The 16762-nt window shown below is 49.4% G+C and overlaps 1 protein-coding gene across 4 annotated transcripts in view; it reads right to left on the bottom strand.

Annotated features, from left to right (window-relative positions):
• FLNB (filamin B) overlaps positions 1 to 15941 on the bottom strand; it is a 141800-nt gene extending 125859 nt beyond the window's left edge. For 2 of the 4 annotated variants that reach the window (XM_007469009.1, XM_007469010.1), the window contains exon 1: positions 15504 to 15795. In XM_007469009.1, coding sequence (XP_007469071.1) covers positions 15504 to 15795 — 292 coding nt within the window. Of the gene's footprint in view, positions 1 to 15503 lie in introns of all 4 variants that reach the window. The other 2 variants (XM_007469007.1, XM_007469008.1) reach the window with 2 other exon arrangements.
• Between the last annotated feature and the right edge of the window lie 821 nt (positions 15942 to 16762).

Raw genomic sequence — 16762 nt, 5'->3', positions numbered from 1 at the left:
ATATTACTCTTAACTAGGAAAAAACAATAAACGCTTCACAAATTATTTCTATTTTATAAATGATACACAATCAGCTGGATTCCTACAATAAATCAGCATGGAGGAGGAGGTCTTGTAGAAGCAGGAAGGCCTCTACCAAAGGTATCTGGGAGGGAGAAGAGGCTGTGGGCATGGCCCCGGGGTATAAAACAAAGGCGCTGGGAGAGGCAGAGAGATGGAGGAAGAAGCCTATGGAATAAGACACACATCTTCCCCATCACACTCCTCCTTTCCCCCAAGCAAGTCCAACCCCTTTTCTGATACTACCCACTACAACAGGCTCACCCAGCATCCAGCCCCCTTTGCCCTGCCTGGAAGAGTTCTGATAGGAGTCTGGATCTACCCCTGCCAATAGGACCTGTGTACCTTCAAGAAGTGACTCTACCCTCAACTCTAGAAAAGGCCTCATGGTCTGAGGGCAATCTATCCCCCCTGCCAGATACTGGTTCAAAAGTAGCCATGTGATCTAATTTGGGCCTATGAGACATAAGTAGGATCTGTTGCCAGCTTCTGGGAACTGTCTCTCAGCGTCACAGGGTCACAGGAAGAAGTCTCTGCTAATCTCTGCTATGGGAAACCACAAGGGGAATCAGCCTTAGGACCCTTTTTTTTTTTTTTTTTTTTAATGTTTTGGCCGTGAGGCATATGGGGATCTTAGTTCCCCGACCAGGGATCAAACCTGCACCCCCTGCATTGGAAGCGTGGAGTCTTAACCACTGGACTGCCAGGGAAGTCCCAGCCTTAGGATCAATGAAACCAAGAGAGCAGAAACCCAAAGAACCTAGGTCCTAGGGACTTCCCTGGTGGTCCAGTGGTTAAGAATCCTCCTTCCAATGCAGGGAACGTGGGTTCGATCCCTGGTCGGGGAACTAAGATCCCATATGCTGCGGGGCAATGAAGCCCACACACCGCAGCAGCTACTGAGCCCGCACATAAAACTACTGAGCCTGCGTGCTCTGGAGCCCGCACACGGCACAACTGGAGAAAAGGCCGCGTACCACAACGAAAAGATTCCGCATGCCACTACTAAGACCCAATGCAGCCAAATGAATAAATATTAAAAAAAAAAAAAAAAAACAAGCTAGGTCCTTGATGACATCACTGAGTCACTGGATCTCACAAACCTATAACCCACACTGTCCAGGCTCAATGACATGAGTCAATCAATTTTGATGTAAGCGAGCCACTTCGGGGTCCCATTCCTTGCAGCTGAAAGGATTTTTACTGCCCTACTTCCCCGCTGAGGGCTATTCTTGCTATCCATTTCATCCGGATTCGACCCATACACAAAGTCTTAGGGGTCATGACACCATTTGTCCCAAATCTAATGCCAGTCAGCATGAACTAACCAAACCCCAAATCTGACATCTCCCTTCAACCTCACTCATCACCTGCCTGGAGTAGTAAAGTCCTGACCCTTTCAATCAGAAAAGTAAGGGATTACATGACAGCACTTCCCGAATATCTCCCATGTGGCAAGTACTTTACAAACTTTAGTTCATTAAATCTTCACACCCACTCTTGCAGGTAGAAACTATGCTTATCCCAGGTTTACAGGTGAGAACACTGAGCACTTGTAAACCCAGAGAAATCATGTAACTCAATCCTACATAATGCACTAAATCCCAGATTCAACTCCAGAGCTGCCTGACTCCCAAGTCCTCACCCTTAAATATGACCTTCCATCTCCCAGAAACCCAAGGGAGGCAGGTGGTATCCTCGGCTAGCACATGGACAGGAAAATGAGACTCAGTCTCATACGCCACAACTTCAGAGAATCCAACCATTCCTGGAGACTAGCCTGAGGTAATTCAGAGATCCGATCTTGGTGTCTATCTTGCTTTGCAGAAACTACAGGACATGCTAATGGAGGGGTGGGGGGATGGTTTGCAAAGAGTATAACAGGCCATTTTGTTTTATCTTATCTACTTACCATTGACATGGGCTCCAAGGGAGCTCTAACTCAAACCAGGCTTTAGGGAGGTAAAATTGGTTATCATTACATAAAAGGTTAAGATAGATCATTATCTTAATACTATAAGAACAATGATACAATTTCAATATATTTAGTTTCTCTAGAATCATTCTGGACTGAAATAGGTTTATTGCTCATTCAAAAAACTCAACTTATAAAAAATCATTTTCTTAACAACTCTTCCAAGTCCCAATTCCCTCTATGCTCCTAGCCTCCAGCACAGCTCCTTGTGCATGGTAAAGGCTCCACAAGTATTTGTTGAACAAAGCATCTATACATTACTACTCTGAGCTCCGGGTGTTGCTCTGTCAGAGCGCCTTTGCATCACAGAGTAAACTTTATTCCCCTTCCAATTCTTTCTCAACCCTTCAGAGTATGTCAAGGACAAAGGTTCAGTGTGCGGGTAGGTTACTCTGAACGCCTCTCCATCTTTGGCTAATTTCCCTTTTAACCGAAAGAGTAGGCCTCCCACTGAGAACAGGCAACATCACCAGCTGGGATTTAATAACACCGTTTTGGGTTTATTTATGGTTACCTTCGATTTACCTAGTGACATTGCTTTTCCATTATGATGGTGACACCAAGTCTCCTTTTCAAATACATTTGTTTTAAAAATGAGTCAACTGCAGGGCTGGGGAGGCGGGTGGTGATGAGTGAAAATGAAATAGAGATATGGGACATGGCAAAAATAATAAAGGTGGTTCCTCTACAAATGACTGAATTTGGGGGAACACTGAAATGGGACAGATCCCCCATTTTACAGATGGGGAAACACGCTGAGAGGTAGGGCCTCTCCAAGGCCCCAGTGATGACAGAAGCAGGCCTGGGACTAGGATCCAGTGTCTAGGTCCTGCCATCTGCCTAGGACCCGAAATCCTGCCAAATCCAACTTGCTCTGGGCCGTTTCCAAGACCAGAAACTGGTCTCCAGAAGCAGAGCGGGTTAACTAACACTTGCTGATCTTATTGATAATGCCTGATGGTCAACTTTAATAGCTGGTGAAACAAAAGCCATTGCGTAATGGTTTAAATTTTTGCTCTGTCATGTGGAAACAGTACCCAGGCTGACTAATATCTTCCCAGTATTAAAACATGAAAATCTGCATTCGTCACTCACTCAGGTAAAACCCCCGCAAACTTTACCTTTGGGGAAGGTTTTGGGTGCTCCCTTGCCCCCACGAAAGATGACCTAAAAATGACACTCCCCTAAAAGGCCGCAGTATTAGAAATATCACCCAGCCAACGACACAGCAGGCAGCTTGTACTCAAGGGGCAACTGGGGGAAGCACACGGTTACACAAGACACAGATCCCTTCGGCCTGTCTGGGCAAAGACCAGCGTATCCCTGACAAGAACAGAGAATGATGCCCGCCCCCCAACCTCCCACATCCTCTGGTCTCAGGAGCCACGGAATTTGCTGTTGCCAGCCACCTTCGCTCACCCCAACCCAGCAACCTTGATACAGGCTGGTGTGACCCCAGCAGTACAGCTTCCAAGCACTACTGTAAAATTATTGTCGCCAGCTCCATGACAAGAGGTTAGACAGTGCTAGGTTTAAGACCACACCCAGGGCAGCACAAATCCTGGCAGGTGGTGCAGGCAGCCCCACCACGGTCCCAGATGTCAAAGGGCCAAGACTAGACGAAAGAGAAGGCGGTGCCCACGGCCAGGGCAGGAGGCTGGAGGAGAGGGACTGGGGGTGGACGAGCAGCTGGGTTAACCTGCTTAGTTTCAGGTTGAAAGTGCCCAAGGCAGTCAGCACAGCCTCCCTGCCAGCATGGCTGCCCCCTCTTCATCCTCCTCCACTAAGGCCTGAAAAGGGTAAGTGGGAGGGGGTAGGGCTACACAGTAATAATGCAATGCTAACACCACCATAGCAGCAGCTGTCATTGACTAAGGGCTAGAGATGCGCATTCCCTTTATACCCGAGAACTCAGTAAAGCAGAGCACTCTATTATCACGGTTTGCACCCAAAAGACAGGCTCCTAGAGACAGAACAGGGAGCTGGGGTCAGACGGCTCTCAAGGGGCAGAGCCAAGACTCAGACCCATGAGCAAGCACATCACCTGGACCCCGGATGGCGTTACAGCCACTTCCGCGAGAGCAACAGCAGGAAAGAAAAAAATGGGAGCAAACGACATGCTAAAAGACAAAAAGGAAGGATTAAAGAAAGAAAGGAGGGCAAATGAGCTAGCTAAAAAACAGCTCCATTAGCCAAATAGGAAGAAAGGGAAAGCGGGGGAAGATGTCAAGAATAGTTGGCACCTGTTTTCTGTCCTTAAAGGAAGCTTGGCAAGAAGACCAGGCAATGCCACTGGCCCATGGCTCCTGCCCTCAAAAACTGAGGCCACCTCCTCGTCTAAAAACAGCCTATTAGGTATGAGGTATCTTTGACCAATGTACTGGTGTATTCCCACCCACCTACCTTTTACAAAACAATTAGGCCATGTCTTCCTCCAGTCAGAAGGGGCCACCAGAGGCCCAGGAATTAGGAGAAGGAGGATGGAGGAAGGCAATGACCTCCATTTATGGGGCCCTTACTGTCCGTCAAGGGCTGCAACAAATGCTTTACAGGGAATGTATCATTTATCTTCAATAATACCAAGAGTGGGGTACTAATATAGCTTGGGGCTTAGAACCTCAGAGAGGTCAAGCATCTTGCCCCAAGTCTCCCAGCAGGGTCTAATGGACCCATACTCTTAAGCACCCTCAGGAAATGGCTCAATCTGTACTAAAAGTGGTCTACATTCTATCTCCTTTGCCTCAAACGAGACCAAGACAGGATGATTCCCTGGGCCTGGTGTCCTGAGGGCTGTTGAGAAAATGATGTCTCCAAAAGACCAATGAAGACCTCAGGGCTGCAGATAATCTTCAGACATCTAAAAGTTCCCAGGCAGACAAGGGTGAACCAAGTTGCCCAACTGCATTGTTATGGAGCATAATTGAGACATATTTGAACAGCTAATGGAGCCTAGCAACTAAAACTAAAAGGTAAAAGACGTTCTGTGCTGGGCTAATCATGAGACAAGGTCACAATGTATACAAAGATAATAACTATTATTAAGAGACCCTCTCAGTCCCACTAAAAGTTGGTCCTAAAAGCTTTCAAGAGACAGAAGTGGCTGGCACACCCCCACTCCGTGGTTAACCAAAACATATTTCTAGACGAAGGGAGATATTCAAACCACGATGAGCCTCAACCAAGACCTCCAATTTTAATGCTGGCCACAGCTCAGCAATAACTCAAGGATGAATCTTATTACAACCATCCGTGTGACCAAAATGATTTCACAGAACGTTTCCAGTCCACAGCCTCTTTTTTTCCTGAGAAAATGCATCTCCCTCTTCCCCATTCTGACCAAAAGGCCACTGAAAGCAAAACTCCCTAAAAACAGAAAAAGATTGGTTAAGATTTTTCACAAATGATGTTTTTTCTTTATATTTCTCTATGTTCTTGCAATTTTTTTTTTTCTACAAAGAACTACAAACTCAACTGTTCAATATTAAATAACTTGTTAGAAGTTAATTTTGAAGACACACTGAGCTGATGGCTTTCCTTTGGGGACTGAAATCTCAGGTGAGGGTTTGAGTCATAGTCTGCCACACACTCACTAGCTGATCTGGGCGTGCCTCAGTTTCCTTGTCTGTATAGTGGGGGTTACCACAATAACTACCGCTCCGGGTTGCGATGAGGTTTCATTTAGCTATTACTGAGAAACATTTACCCCAATGCCTGGTACTATAGGTGCTTGATATATATTCACTTTGTTTTTTGGGGTTTTTTTTTTTGCGGTACGCGAGCCAATAACTACCGCTCCGGGTTGCGATGAGGTTTCATTTAGCTATTACTGAGAAACATTTACCCCAATACCTGGTACTATAGGTGCTTGATATATATTCACTTTGTTTTTTGGGGTTTTTTTTTTTGCGGTACGCGAGCCACTCACTGTTGTGGCCTCTCCCGTTGCGGAGCACAAGCTCCGGACACGCAGGCTCAGCGGCCATGGCTCATGGGCCTAGCCGCTCCGCGGCATGTGGGATCTTCCCGGACCGGGGCACGAACCCATGTCCCCTGCATTGGCAGGTGGACTCTCAACCACTGCGCCACCAGGGAAGCCCTATATTCACTATTATTAACAAGACTATTACTATGATCATAGTGACTCTCAGTGGCTTCCTTTTATAAATTCATATTTCTGAGCCTCACATGTCAACCCGGAAAAGGCCTTGTTCTCTATCAGCTGTACTAAATAAATCAAGAATGACTACGAAGTGCTGAGTTCTTTAAATTCAGTATCACTGTCCCAAAAAACGAGGTGTTCTACTGGGACCCCAGACCCAGTTGTCCACTTCACATAATTCCCATTTCTTCATAAGCTGCAAAGGACTATGATTTTGCATTTTTTGAAAGCAAATATATTGCAAACAAGTCAAAGTACCAGCCTTATTCTTCAAACCATCTATGCTAGAGGCTGTTTATTTATTTGATAAATTATTTATTATATTCCTACTAAAAGCCAAGCTCAGAGCCCCAGAGGTAAACAAGAGATACAGCGCCTGCCCTTGGAGCAATCATGACCCAGTGGGAGAACAACACAGGCAAGTCAGGAGATCAATACAGCTTAGTAAGCCATGAAATGGAATGGCACTGAGGGAGGGGAGAGCTGTGGGTGTCCAGGAGAGGGTCTCACGCCCTCCAACCTCGGGTGTGACTCCCCATGCCAGTCAAACAAAAGTGCCAAGAAAAAGGGACAATTATGGTGAGAGATGCGTGCCCCACAGGAAGCGTAACGTGACACCTAGATCATTTCCTGTAAAGGACTCCCCAGCAGGAGAGGCATTCCCCAGGTGCCAGCTTGCCTCTTTTAGTGGAGATGAGGAATGTGACAAGCCATTGCCCAGGTGCTTGCAAGCCAGGATCCACCAAGGCTCCTTCTCCCAGAACACTTTCTGGGTTCTGCCCCCGATGGCTTGGGAGCTGCACTGAGGGGCTCCCGGTCCCACAAGCAGCATACCCTCGGCCTTCCAGCCTCTGCCTCTTCTGACAAGGAATCTTATAAACAGAACCCAGAACTCTGTTCAATTAACAGAACTGCCAAGTCACAAAGGCCTTGTAGGGTCTGAGCCCCAAGGCCTCAGAACCTGAGGTTCCCTAGGATGGCAGGGCCTGGTCCGCCACCTCTGGCCTGCTTTATCCCACCAAGGGAACAATAGCTTTGTTCTTGAGCAAGAAGCACCAGGCTGAGCCATGCTCCCAGCAGGCTGCAGGATGCCAAATAATTCTTGTTTCCCCGGAATATCTGATAAATCACTTCAGGGAGGTACACACAAGCAGTGCAGTACCAGCATGATAAGAACTTGATTATTTTCTTGGGGGTTGCAGGGGAGATTGGAGGAATCTGATGTTAGCCACTGAGAATCCTTTCCCCCAGGCTACGTGGGAGGCCTGCCGCTGCCTGGGTCACAAGCAGCACGAGGCAGAAAGCAACACCACTCCTGTTTGTCAGAGGAAAGCTGACTGCTGCCTGCCTCTTCTAATCTTAAAATCTTAATTTATGGGACACAGCGAATTTACACTGTCTCTGCCACAATCCCCACCCATTTCCCCATAGCTCGAAAGCCAAAATTCCACAGTGTTCCAAATAATCCAACCTCTTTGGTTGCCTGTATATCTGAACGGAAATTCCAGAAAAGTTGTCTGGCATGGCAAAAGCTGACCAGCCTTATGAAAATACCCAGAAAGGTGACCCATTTAGTCAAAAGAGCTTTCAGATCTCCATGAGAAAAGGAATTCATGCCAGCATAAAGGGCCTTCAGAGAGGGAGAACAGGAGTGTTGTGTTAACGCCCAGACCTTTCAACAAGCCAGCCCTGCAATTTCTGGGGAGGCTGAGCACCGAGACGGCCGGCCAGACCAGCCTGCTCTCAGGAGCTGCGCTGCAGGAGAAGCCCTTGGGGATACAAGTGCAGCCCTGAAGCACACAGCTCGGTGCCGCGGTGCACAGCAACGGACCTGCCCACAAGTCTCCCTGAACGTGAGTGGGAGCCGCTGGCTTGGATTGGAAGCAGGCAGCCATTTGTAACAGGGCTGCCAGACTGATAAAGGTTGAGTGGCAGGAGGGAAAGAAAGCTTCTGCTCAGCGGCAAGCACAACCCAACACACCCTCCTGCCGGTTAATGTTTACAGGTAGCAGAAGGAAACGATGTGGGGTGAGGTCACTGCTGACAGAGCACAGCTGTGCCAATGTCGACTGTCACCAAGGCTCTCCCAGCATAGCTGGACCTCAACAAACTCCACCCATCCACACCCATAAGTGGTGGGCACTGCAAACCCCACAGGACTGCAGCCAGGAGGCACCTCCTCACCTCTGGCTTCCAGGCCTCTCAAAGAAAGCCCTGCCTGGCTCCCCAAAGCAGACCTTCAGCTGGTCCCTGCTGTCCAGACCTGCAGTGAAATCACTGCCCCTGGAAACCAAACAAAGGCAGGGAAGGAACAAGAGAGCTGTCTCCAGAACTGGAAAGAAGACCCCCATTAAAGGAAAAAGTGAAGCAAATCGGCCCCCAAAAGTTTTGTTTTGTAGAAGGAAATTTCAATTTCACATTAATCAAGTTCAAATGATTAGTTTCAAGCAAAATAAAAACAAACAGGACTAAAGCAGTAGAAAATCTCTCACTACAATGTATCTATTTTACTTTACAGGTGTGAAACCCAACTTTAACATTAAAAAAAAATTTAAAAAGACACTGTACAGTTTAATGCAGGCAAGCATCATGCCTGACATGTGAAGTGAGGCGTATCTGAGCCTCAGTTTTCCCACCTATAAAATGGAAATAGATATAAAGCCACTCATTTTGCAGGGTTCATAATAAGGATTAGAAGTAATAAAGGTATGGCACTCAGGACAATGCTTAGCACGCAGCAGGCATGGGGAAACGCTAGATACTATTGAATATGTTAGAGGATGCGTGTGCACACACTGACATTTGGTACACAAGTGGCATCATCGTGTGCATTCTTGGTACCAAGGATAGCCAAGGAATATGCAGAGAAGCACAGGTGTCCTCCTTGCCAAGCTGTCCACCTGTGCCAGGTTTTGATGATGGGGGAAAGGAGGAAGTCAACACTGTCAAAATAAACTCTCTTCCTACAACATGGACTCAATTTCCCAAGAAAAGTAGCCAGGCACCTTATAAATTCCAGGCCACTTTTCAAGCCCAAAAAGAAGAAAGTACTACTGTTTACCATCCAATAACCTGAGTCAATCTGGTGATTATCGGACATGTTTAATGAAGAACTAGATTTACAACAGTAATGTAAAATGGCTTCTAGTAGAACACCATGAAAGGCAGTTTTAATCTTTTGTAAGAGCAGGAAATAGCATGCATTTAGATGGAAATGGCTCATTCCATTGGATTTATTCATTGGGTTCAACTTGTTGGGAGAAGGGGTTATAATTTTAGATCTACCTCTTTAACAGAGGACAATCAAAGATGAAACCTAAATGCAGAATAATAACAATGTGGAAAAAAGAAAAAGAAAATGTAGACATGCAGGCCCTCATAGGGCCTCCAAATAGCGTATATGTACCCCAAGGGTGCACAAGCTAATCCATCGGAGCACAGGAAAAACTTCTGTTTGGACTTGTTATCTAAAAAGAAACTAAGCTCTACTGCAGTAACATTTAATATACAGACTGACGGGTGGCATATGTATACAGCTTATAAACGTACATATATGAGGACAGGGCTCAATTTTTTTTCTTGACAGGAATGACCTGAGCAACAGTGGAGAGATCCCCAGATTAGATGATCCATTTCAGCTGGGTTCACCTACCTTACCCCAAGCCCCCTCAAGGAAGATGCTTGATTGGCAGCCTCCAGCCTCAAAAGGCCCTTTGTGAGTCAGCCCCTGCCTACCTCTCCACCACCCCTCCAACCTCCACCTGACACACTCTTCTACTCCTGTGCTCGCCTGGCTGTCTGATCACCTGCCTTATTCTAGTCAAGCTTTAGGTCTCAGCTTAACAGCCCCTTCCTCCAGGAAGCCCTCCAGACAGCCCAGTTCAGCCTGAGGGAAGGTGCTCTTCCTCCCCAGAGGGCTTGTCATCTCAATCCTTGCTACTCACAGGGTGGTCCACAAACAGCAACTAGGAGGTCCCTGGAAGAGCAGAATCCAGGCTTCACCCCCCCAATCTAGTGAATCGGACTGACATTTTTAACAGACCAACATTTTAAAGTTCCCAGATGATTCATGTGTGCCTGAAGGTTTGAGAAGGACACTCCCTGGTGACTTGTCTCTCCTCTGTGTTAAGCAGTGTGTAAGGCAAGCCGGGGACATGACTCGCATTATTCCTGTGGCCCTAGCACTGAGCCTGGCTCAGCGTTTATCTTTCATATTCTTGTTGAATGAGGAAAGAAAGAAAAAAAGGATCTTGGGGGGCACCTTCATTAGAGGTTCCAAGCTGGGGGAAGGGAATAGCTAACACACCATACGACAGTGGCAGGACTGGCCAGAGGATAGAAGGAAGACAGAGTCCATTATACTAATAATGACAACGCCAGCATTATGCTGTAACTTAAACAAATCAAATATAATGCTCTCAGCAACGCTAAGACAGGAACTATTATACTCCTCCATTTTACAGATGGGGAAACTGAGGGTCAGAAAGGTTAATGCAGTGGACCAGAGTTGCACAGCTGTTAGGGGGCAGAGTGGGGATTAGAATCCTGGCAGTCTAGCTTCAGGCTATACTAGCTTCCGGTATGTGCTGACCCGAAGGCTGCTCATAGGGAAAGCAGGATGACGAGGTACCCTGGCCACGCAGCCACTACAAGCAGGGCCCAAAGGTTCCGAACCTGAGCATCTGCTGCCCAAGGAGCAAGGCAGCCATCCTTAACTAACCCATGACACGGCCTCACAGCACAGAACGAGGACCCTCCTCCCCGGGTGGAGGGTGAAGGGGGAGTGCCCAGGAGACAATAATTTGGCTCCAAATCAAAGCTCTCCTTCAGCACAGACTCTCCAAGAATGAAGGCAGCTGCTGACTGGCATGCTGGCCCCACCGGTGCTGGAGGGGCCTGCAGAGGCCCAACTGCCATCTGGAAATGATTTGGCCCAGAGATTCCTTAACGGGTGGGAGGCTGGAATGACCAGCCACTCCGAGCTCCCATCCACCTCTCAGAAACAAAGCTGGTGTGAATGGGCCCTGGAGGCAGCCACAACATAACCAGGGGTCACCCCCTTCCAAAGAGGGGACAGCCTCTGGGCAGTCCATAACCCTATTACAGCCACAGGAATCAACATTAGCCACCCAAGCTGGTCTCCCCCATGTGGTGCCAATTTTAAATGTCCTTTCAGCGTGCAAACCCTCCAGCGTGACTTTTGAGACTATTACTGGACAGCACCTTACTTATTTAACAAACACACAGCACCAGCTATGTGCCACGAACTGTTCAGAGCACTTTAAAAAATATTAACTTGTTTAGTTTTTATAACAACTTTTAAAGGAGGCAGTTATTATCCCCATTTAAGTGATAAGGAGACCAGTGACAGAAATTTCTTAATAGCTATTTCGTGCCAAGTGGCGTTTGAACCAAGAATCAGAGCTCTTGACTAGCTCACACCAATGTGTTACTTTGTTCCAAATGGCCCAGAACTTGTTAATTCCGACACAGCATGCTACTTTGCTACTTTTTAAGCATTCTCTGGATATGAACTACACTGCCTGAAAGACACACTGGCATTTGCTAAGTAGTTAGAGGAAAGAGCAGAATTTAGGATTATTTGTGCATTATTTTGGTCGGGGTGGGACAAAAGGAAGGAAAACAGGGTGAGTGGTTGGGTGACCCACCACCCTGGAAACTCCACCCAGTGACCCGAGGTATTGGGAACATACACCCGCCCGCTCTGCGGCGCTGGCCTGGCACAGGTACCTTAAGCAAACATCAGGGTCGGACCACATCCTTTAAAAAGGAACGAATTCCTTTTCGTAAAGGATCAAGCCAAAACACACCACCCAAACTTCTAGCCTCTGCCTTGATTGTCATTCTTGGGCTGGGAGACCCCTTCTTCTCCAAGTTGGCTGTGCTGCAGAAAGGCTTTTGGAAAAACAAGTAAATAAACCTGCCAGCTCCTGGCAGACAACTAGAATTAAAATATGCTGAGGCCTCACTATGAACTGCCCAGGGTATAAGAAGGAACTTTAACTTTGGGATGGAGCCTAGGATGGGCCCACCTTACAAGGAATCACAAACGTGAACAGCCAGGGCTGTCTTTCAAGGAGTTCTAGGCAGAAAAGCCACAGTGCTCTGGAGACGTTTGACCACCTCATGTCACACAGCTGGCACCTATACCCACCCAACTCTAATGATTCCCACAATGAAATACTGTTGGGAGTTATCCAAAGTATACAAAACCCTGTATTAGTTCAAAGATACCTTCCCAGATTATGGAAGTGAAATGCTATCCTGTGAGTAGCAGGAAATCTCAAAAAAAACAGACCAAAAAAAACAGTGAAGACAAAGGCGGCCATTCCCCCAGCAAATTCACCTCAACACAGATGCAACATGCAGCCTGAGTCTGCACACCTCCCGACACGACACTCCTCTCACGGACCCTCATCACAGTTCAGAGGACTAACCTCATCCCTCACCTAAGGCCTTGCTTTGTTCGAGGCCAGACGCCCAACGTGTGGATGTCCAGCCACAACCCCAACACCCCAGACTTGCAAAACTTGGTGTTAACATGAGCTTTCTGAGGTGGGAAACTGGTTGTATTTTACTCATTTCTGACACTGAAAGGTAGGTCAGTTAAGGCTCAATTTCAAGAACTCAGCAGGCCTGGTTTACCAGCTGGGTGACCTCCACAAGTGACTTCCCTCCTGTTTCCTCAACTTTAAATGGATGTAATAATACTAACAACCACCACAGTAATAACAACAAACATTTTCTAAGCACTTGGCCAGGACTGGGGCAAGCCCTTAACCCTCCCAGGGACTTGCTAAAAGCAAATCATCATATAGACAAGGAAACCAGAACTCAAGGATTCAAGGTGGTGATCAATGGGGTGTGTGATGAACAGAACACGCTTAACACCGAGTGGGTGCCCCCAAATTGGAGCGCGTGTCACCGTCAGCAAAATGTAACACAGCATAGGCAGTGAAAGGTTGAACTGAAGTCCACGCTGGATGTGAATTTTTTCTGAAAGGCCTTTACCCAGCATAGCCTCAGGAGCAGAGGGAAGAGGCCTCAGGACTCCTGCTCAGGAGTCCTGGCACTTGGCAAGTTTCCCTCCAGCCTCCAGAGGCTGGAAAACCTGTTTGCTGTAAGGTCTGTCTGGTGAACAATCAGGCAGCCAATGACGGGAGTCATAAATGTGGTCACAACCTTTGACCCATGAATGCCACCCTGGAGAATATGATCCAAGAAATTATTTAAAAGGAAAAAATAAAATAAAATGATGTAAATTATGGTGGGAAGAGGTCCATAGTAAGAAGCTGCCAAAAGTCCACAGGCCACAACCAGTGAAGGGGAGGCTAACCCTGGCATGTCAGGACAACGGAAGACGCTAGGGCCTGGGTGGGTTCAGGAATGAAAATCATGAGGATCAAGGAGGAAAAGTAAGGGGCCAGAAAAAGTCTAGAATGAGACCCCCAATTTCGGGGCACTGATGGGAAGCCATGCTGGAGGCAGCTGCAGCCTCTGTAAACAGTGGTCAAATTAGGCAGTCCAGGGTTTTCTGGTGCTGTGGTTCGGGCTTTGTTTGTTTTGTTTTGTTTTTTAAAGAGATTTCATGTCATGTTTGGATACTCCTGCTTTACTTTAAGTTTCTTTGTTCAGTTAATTAAATAAATATACAGTTTTAAAGCAAAGAAGAGATCCGAGTTGAGCCCAGCCAGCCCTTGAGATTCCTCCGAGGGAAAGCTGGTTTCTGCAAAGGAAAGAATTCCAACAGAAATCTGAGGTTCTCCTTCCCTCGTTACACGAGATGGGCCCACAAAATAAGACAGTGTGCCACCCGGCTTCCCTCTGCAGAGAAGCTGCCCTCGATGGGGAGGCTGACTGGGCCGTGGCAGCTGCCTGGACCCAGGAAGCAGCCCTACCTGCCAAGACAGGTGTGGGGGAGGATGGGGGAGAGGAACGAGGAGGCTCAGCTTAGAGGGAACCCGTCCTAGGCAGGAGAAAGTCCCAGCAGCCACACCCATGGCCCTTTCTTCCTGTCAGGGGGTCACTCTAAGGCCAGGTTTCCTCAGGAACAGACCTGAGACCCAGCCCTTGCTCCTCCCTGGCAAGAGGCTCACCTAGCAGAACACACATACACAACGTAGGTGCACACACATTCTCTGCACACTTACATGCTCTGCACACACACTCTACACACTCGCACACTACACACCCCCTGTCCCTCCCATCACAGCCTCCACCCTCAGCAGCCTTGTGACCCTTCCCAAAGCCCTCAACCAGCCCAGGTCATAGTGGGATCTCACCCTCATTCTTCCTCCCCAGTTCCAGGGGGAGAGGAACCCGACACCAACTCCCTCCCTCCTCTCAGGAAGATCTTGGTGTGGGGAGGGCGGGGAGAGGAAGGCAAAGTCTCCTTTAATTGTCACCCACTTCCTTCAATTCTCAGCTAGACTCTCGCTAGCTTGGGCAAGCCCATTAACCCTCTGGACCTCCCTGTCTGTAAAATGGGACTAGTGACGCCCCAGCTCGCAGCATATGTAAGGACCGAAATAAGGCTGTTGGAAGCCTGTTAGAAGGCTGCGCACTAGCTGGCGGCAGTTACTGTGACCACCACCATCTCTAAATTATACCTTCAGCGGCTGAGCAGCCGCGGCGCAGAGCCAGAGCTGAGCTGGGGGCAGAGGGAGCGAGGAAGACACACACCCCCGAGGCTCCCCTTCCCACCTCGGGGCCCCCACCCCTTTCGGCGACGGCAAGGTCCCCATCTCCAGCTGGCGAGAGGGCCCCAGGTTCAGAGAACAGTCCCTCCCCAGGCCTCCCTACCTGGCCTCCGAGCCAACGCCCATTCCGCGGCCGCCGAGCGCAGCGGCCTGGGCGCAGCTGGGCGAGCACTCCGGGGAGCGTCTGACTAGGGCCCCAGCCCCAGGAACGGCGGACCAGAGGTCTCCAGTCCCCCAGCTCCCGCAGGGGCACCCCAGGTGCACAGAAGTGCCACAGCCCCACCTCTCCCCGTGCGGCCCCAGCCCGAAGCTTCAACCCACCGCCCCCCAGAGACGCACTGCCGGGGCGCACGGCGCGGAACTCTCACACGACAGCAGCACCCCAGGGGATGGCTCCCAGGAGGGGTGCCTAGGGTCCCTTTGTGCTCATCCCTCGGGGACGACGTCCCCCGGCCTCGGAGCCCACACTCAGCCCGCGGCTGCTGGGCGCCGTGGGGTCGCGCGACAGGGAGCTTCAGCCCCCGCGGGGTCGCACGCGCGGGGGCGCGAGGTGTACATCGCCGGCGCCTGGCCCGGCCAGGGCACTCACCGATGGACACGAGCTTGATGTTCTCACGGTCCAGGAACTCGAGCGCCAAGGACACATTCTCGAGCTGCATCTGGCGGAAGGTGGGCCGCTGGTGGTACTTGCGGTACATGTGCTTTTGGCTGAGCACCTCCAGAAGCGCGATGAGCCGCAGCCCGTCGCTCAGGTCGGTCTGCAGGTTCCCTATGCGTTTGTTCACGCACTTGAGGTGCTCGTTGCACCAACGCGTGAACGTGTTCTGCTGGATCTTCTTCCACGGCGCGTCCTCCGCCAGGTCCTTCTCAGTCACCGGCATCCTGGCGGCGGAGTGAGCAATGTGCACAGCGAGCTGCCGGGGACGGGCGTAGGGAGGCCCAAGGGCCGGGGAAGCGAAAAACCGAAGCGGAGCGGGAGCGGGAGCGGGGCTCGAACTCACTGCTTCCGAAGCCGCGGCCGGCGCTGCTCTGCGCTCGCCTGCCCGTGCCCGCGCGAGGCGTCCGGCCTCGCGCCTGCGCATTGAGCCGACCCGCCCCTGAAGCCCCGCCCCGTCCCAACCCTCTGGCGGGAGTTCCCGGGCCACGCTCTCCCTCTGCCGCTCAAAGAGGGCACTGCGTCCCGCGAACTGCAAGGCGTCCCGGGACTCCGCGCTCTGTGCTCACAGCCTCCGCTAAAGGAAGCTAGGCGGGAGACCCACAAGGAGAGGGTCACCCGGTCCCAGAGTGAGGGGACGTGCAGAGGTAGGAACCTGGACAGAATGGGCAGGGACGGCCGTCTGGTTCACCGGGGAGGGGTTGGCGCAAGGGAGGGGTATTTCATCCACCTACAGGTTCAGTACGGTTCAATAAGGGCTTTTATTGAGCTCCTGCTGTGTGCCAGGCCCTGTGTTAGGCGCTGGAGACACCGTGAAGGAAATGGACAACTTACATTTCATCTTAACTAAACTCATATGAATTATAATATCATTCATAGCATTTATTGAGTGCCTACTGTATGCCAGCCTTCTTAGCGCCTGCCACCCAATGGTAAATAAGAAAAATTTATAACTTAACCTTGAGGAGTTCATAGACTAATAGGAGAGAAAAGTATAAATCAACTATTACAGACAGCTTAATGGTACTGATAGAAATGAACAACAATTTGCTGTGTATATTAGTTTCCTAATGCTGCTGTAACAAATTACCAAAACTTTGTCTTTAAAAACACCACACATTGTTGGCACTTCCCTGGTGGAGCAGTGGTTAAGAATCCGCCTGCCAATGCAGGGGAAATGGGTTTGAGCCCTG

This window comes from Lipotes vexillifer, unplaced genomic scaffold, assembly GCF_000442215.2.
Source record: "Lipotes vexillifer unplaced genomic scaffold, Lipotes_vexillifer_v1.1 scaffold989, whole genome shotgun sequence".
Taxonomy (NCBI): Eukaryota; Metazoa; Chordata; class Mammalia; order Artiodactyla; family Lipotidae; genus Lipotes; species Lipotes vexillifer.
Note: the sequence above shows the minus strand (reverse complement) of the source record. Positions and strands in the feature narration are given on the sequence as shown.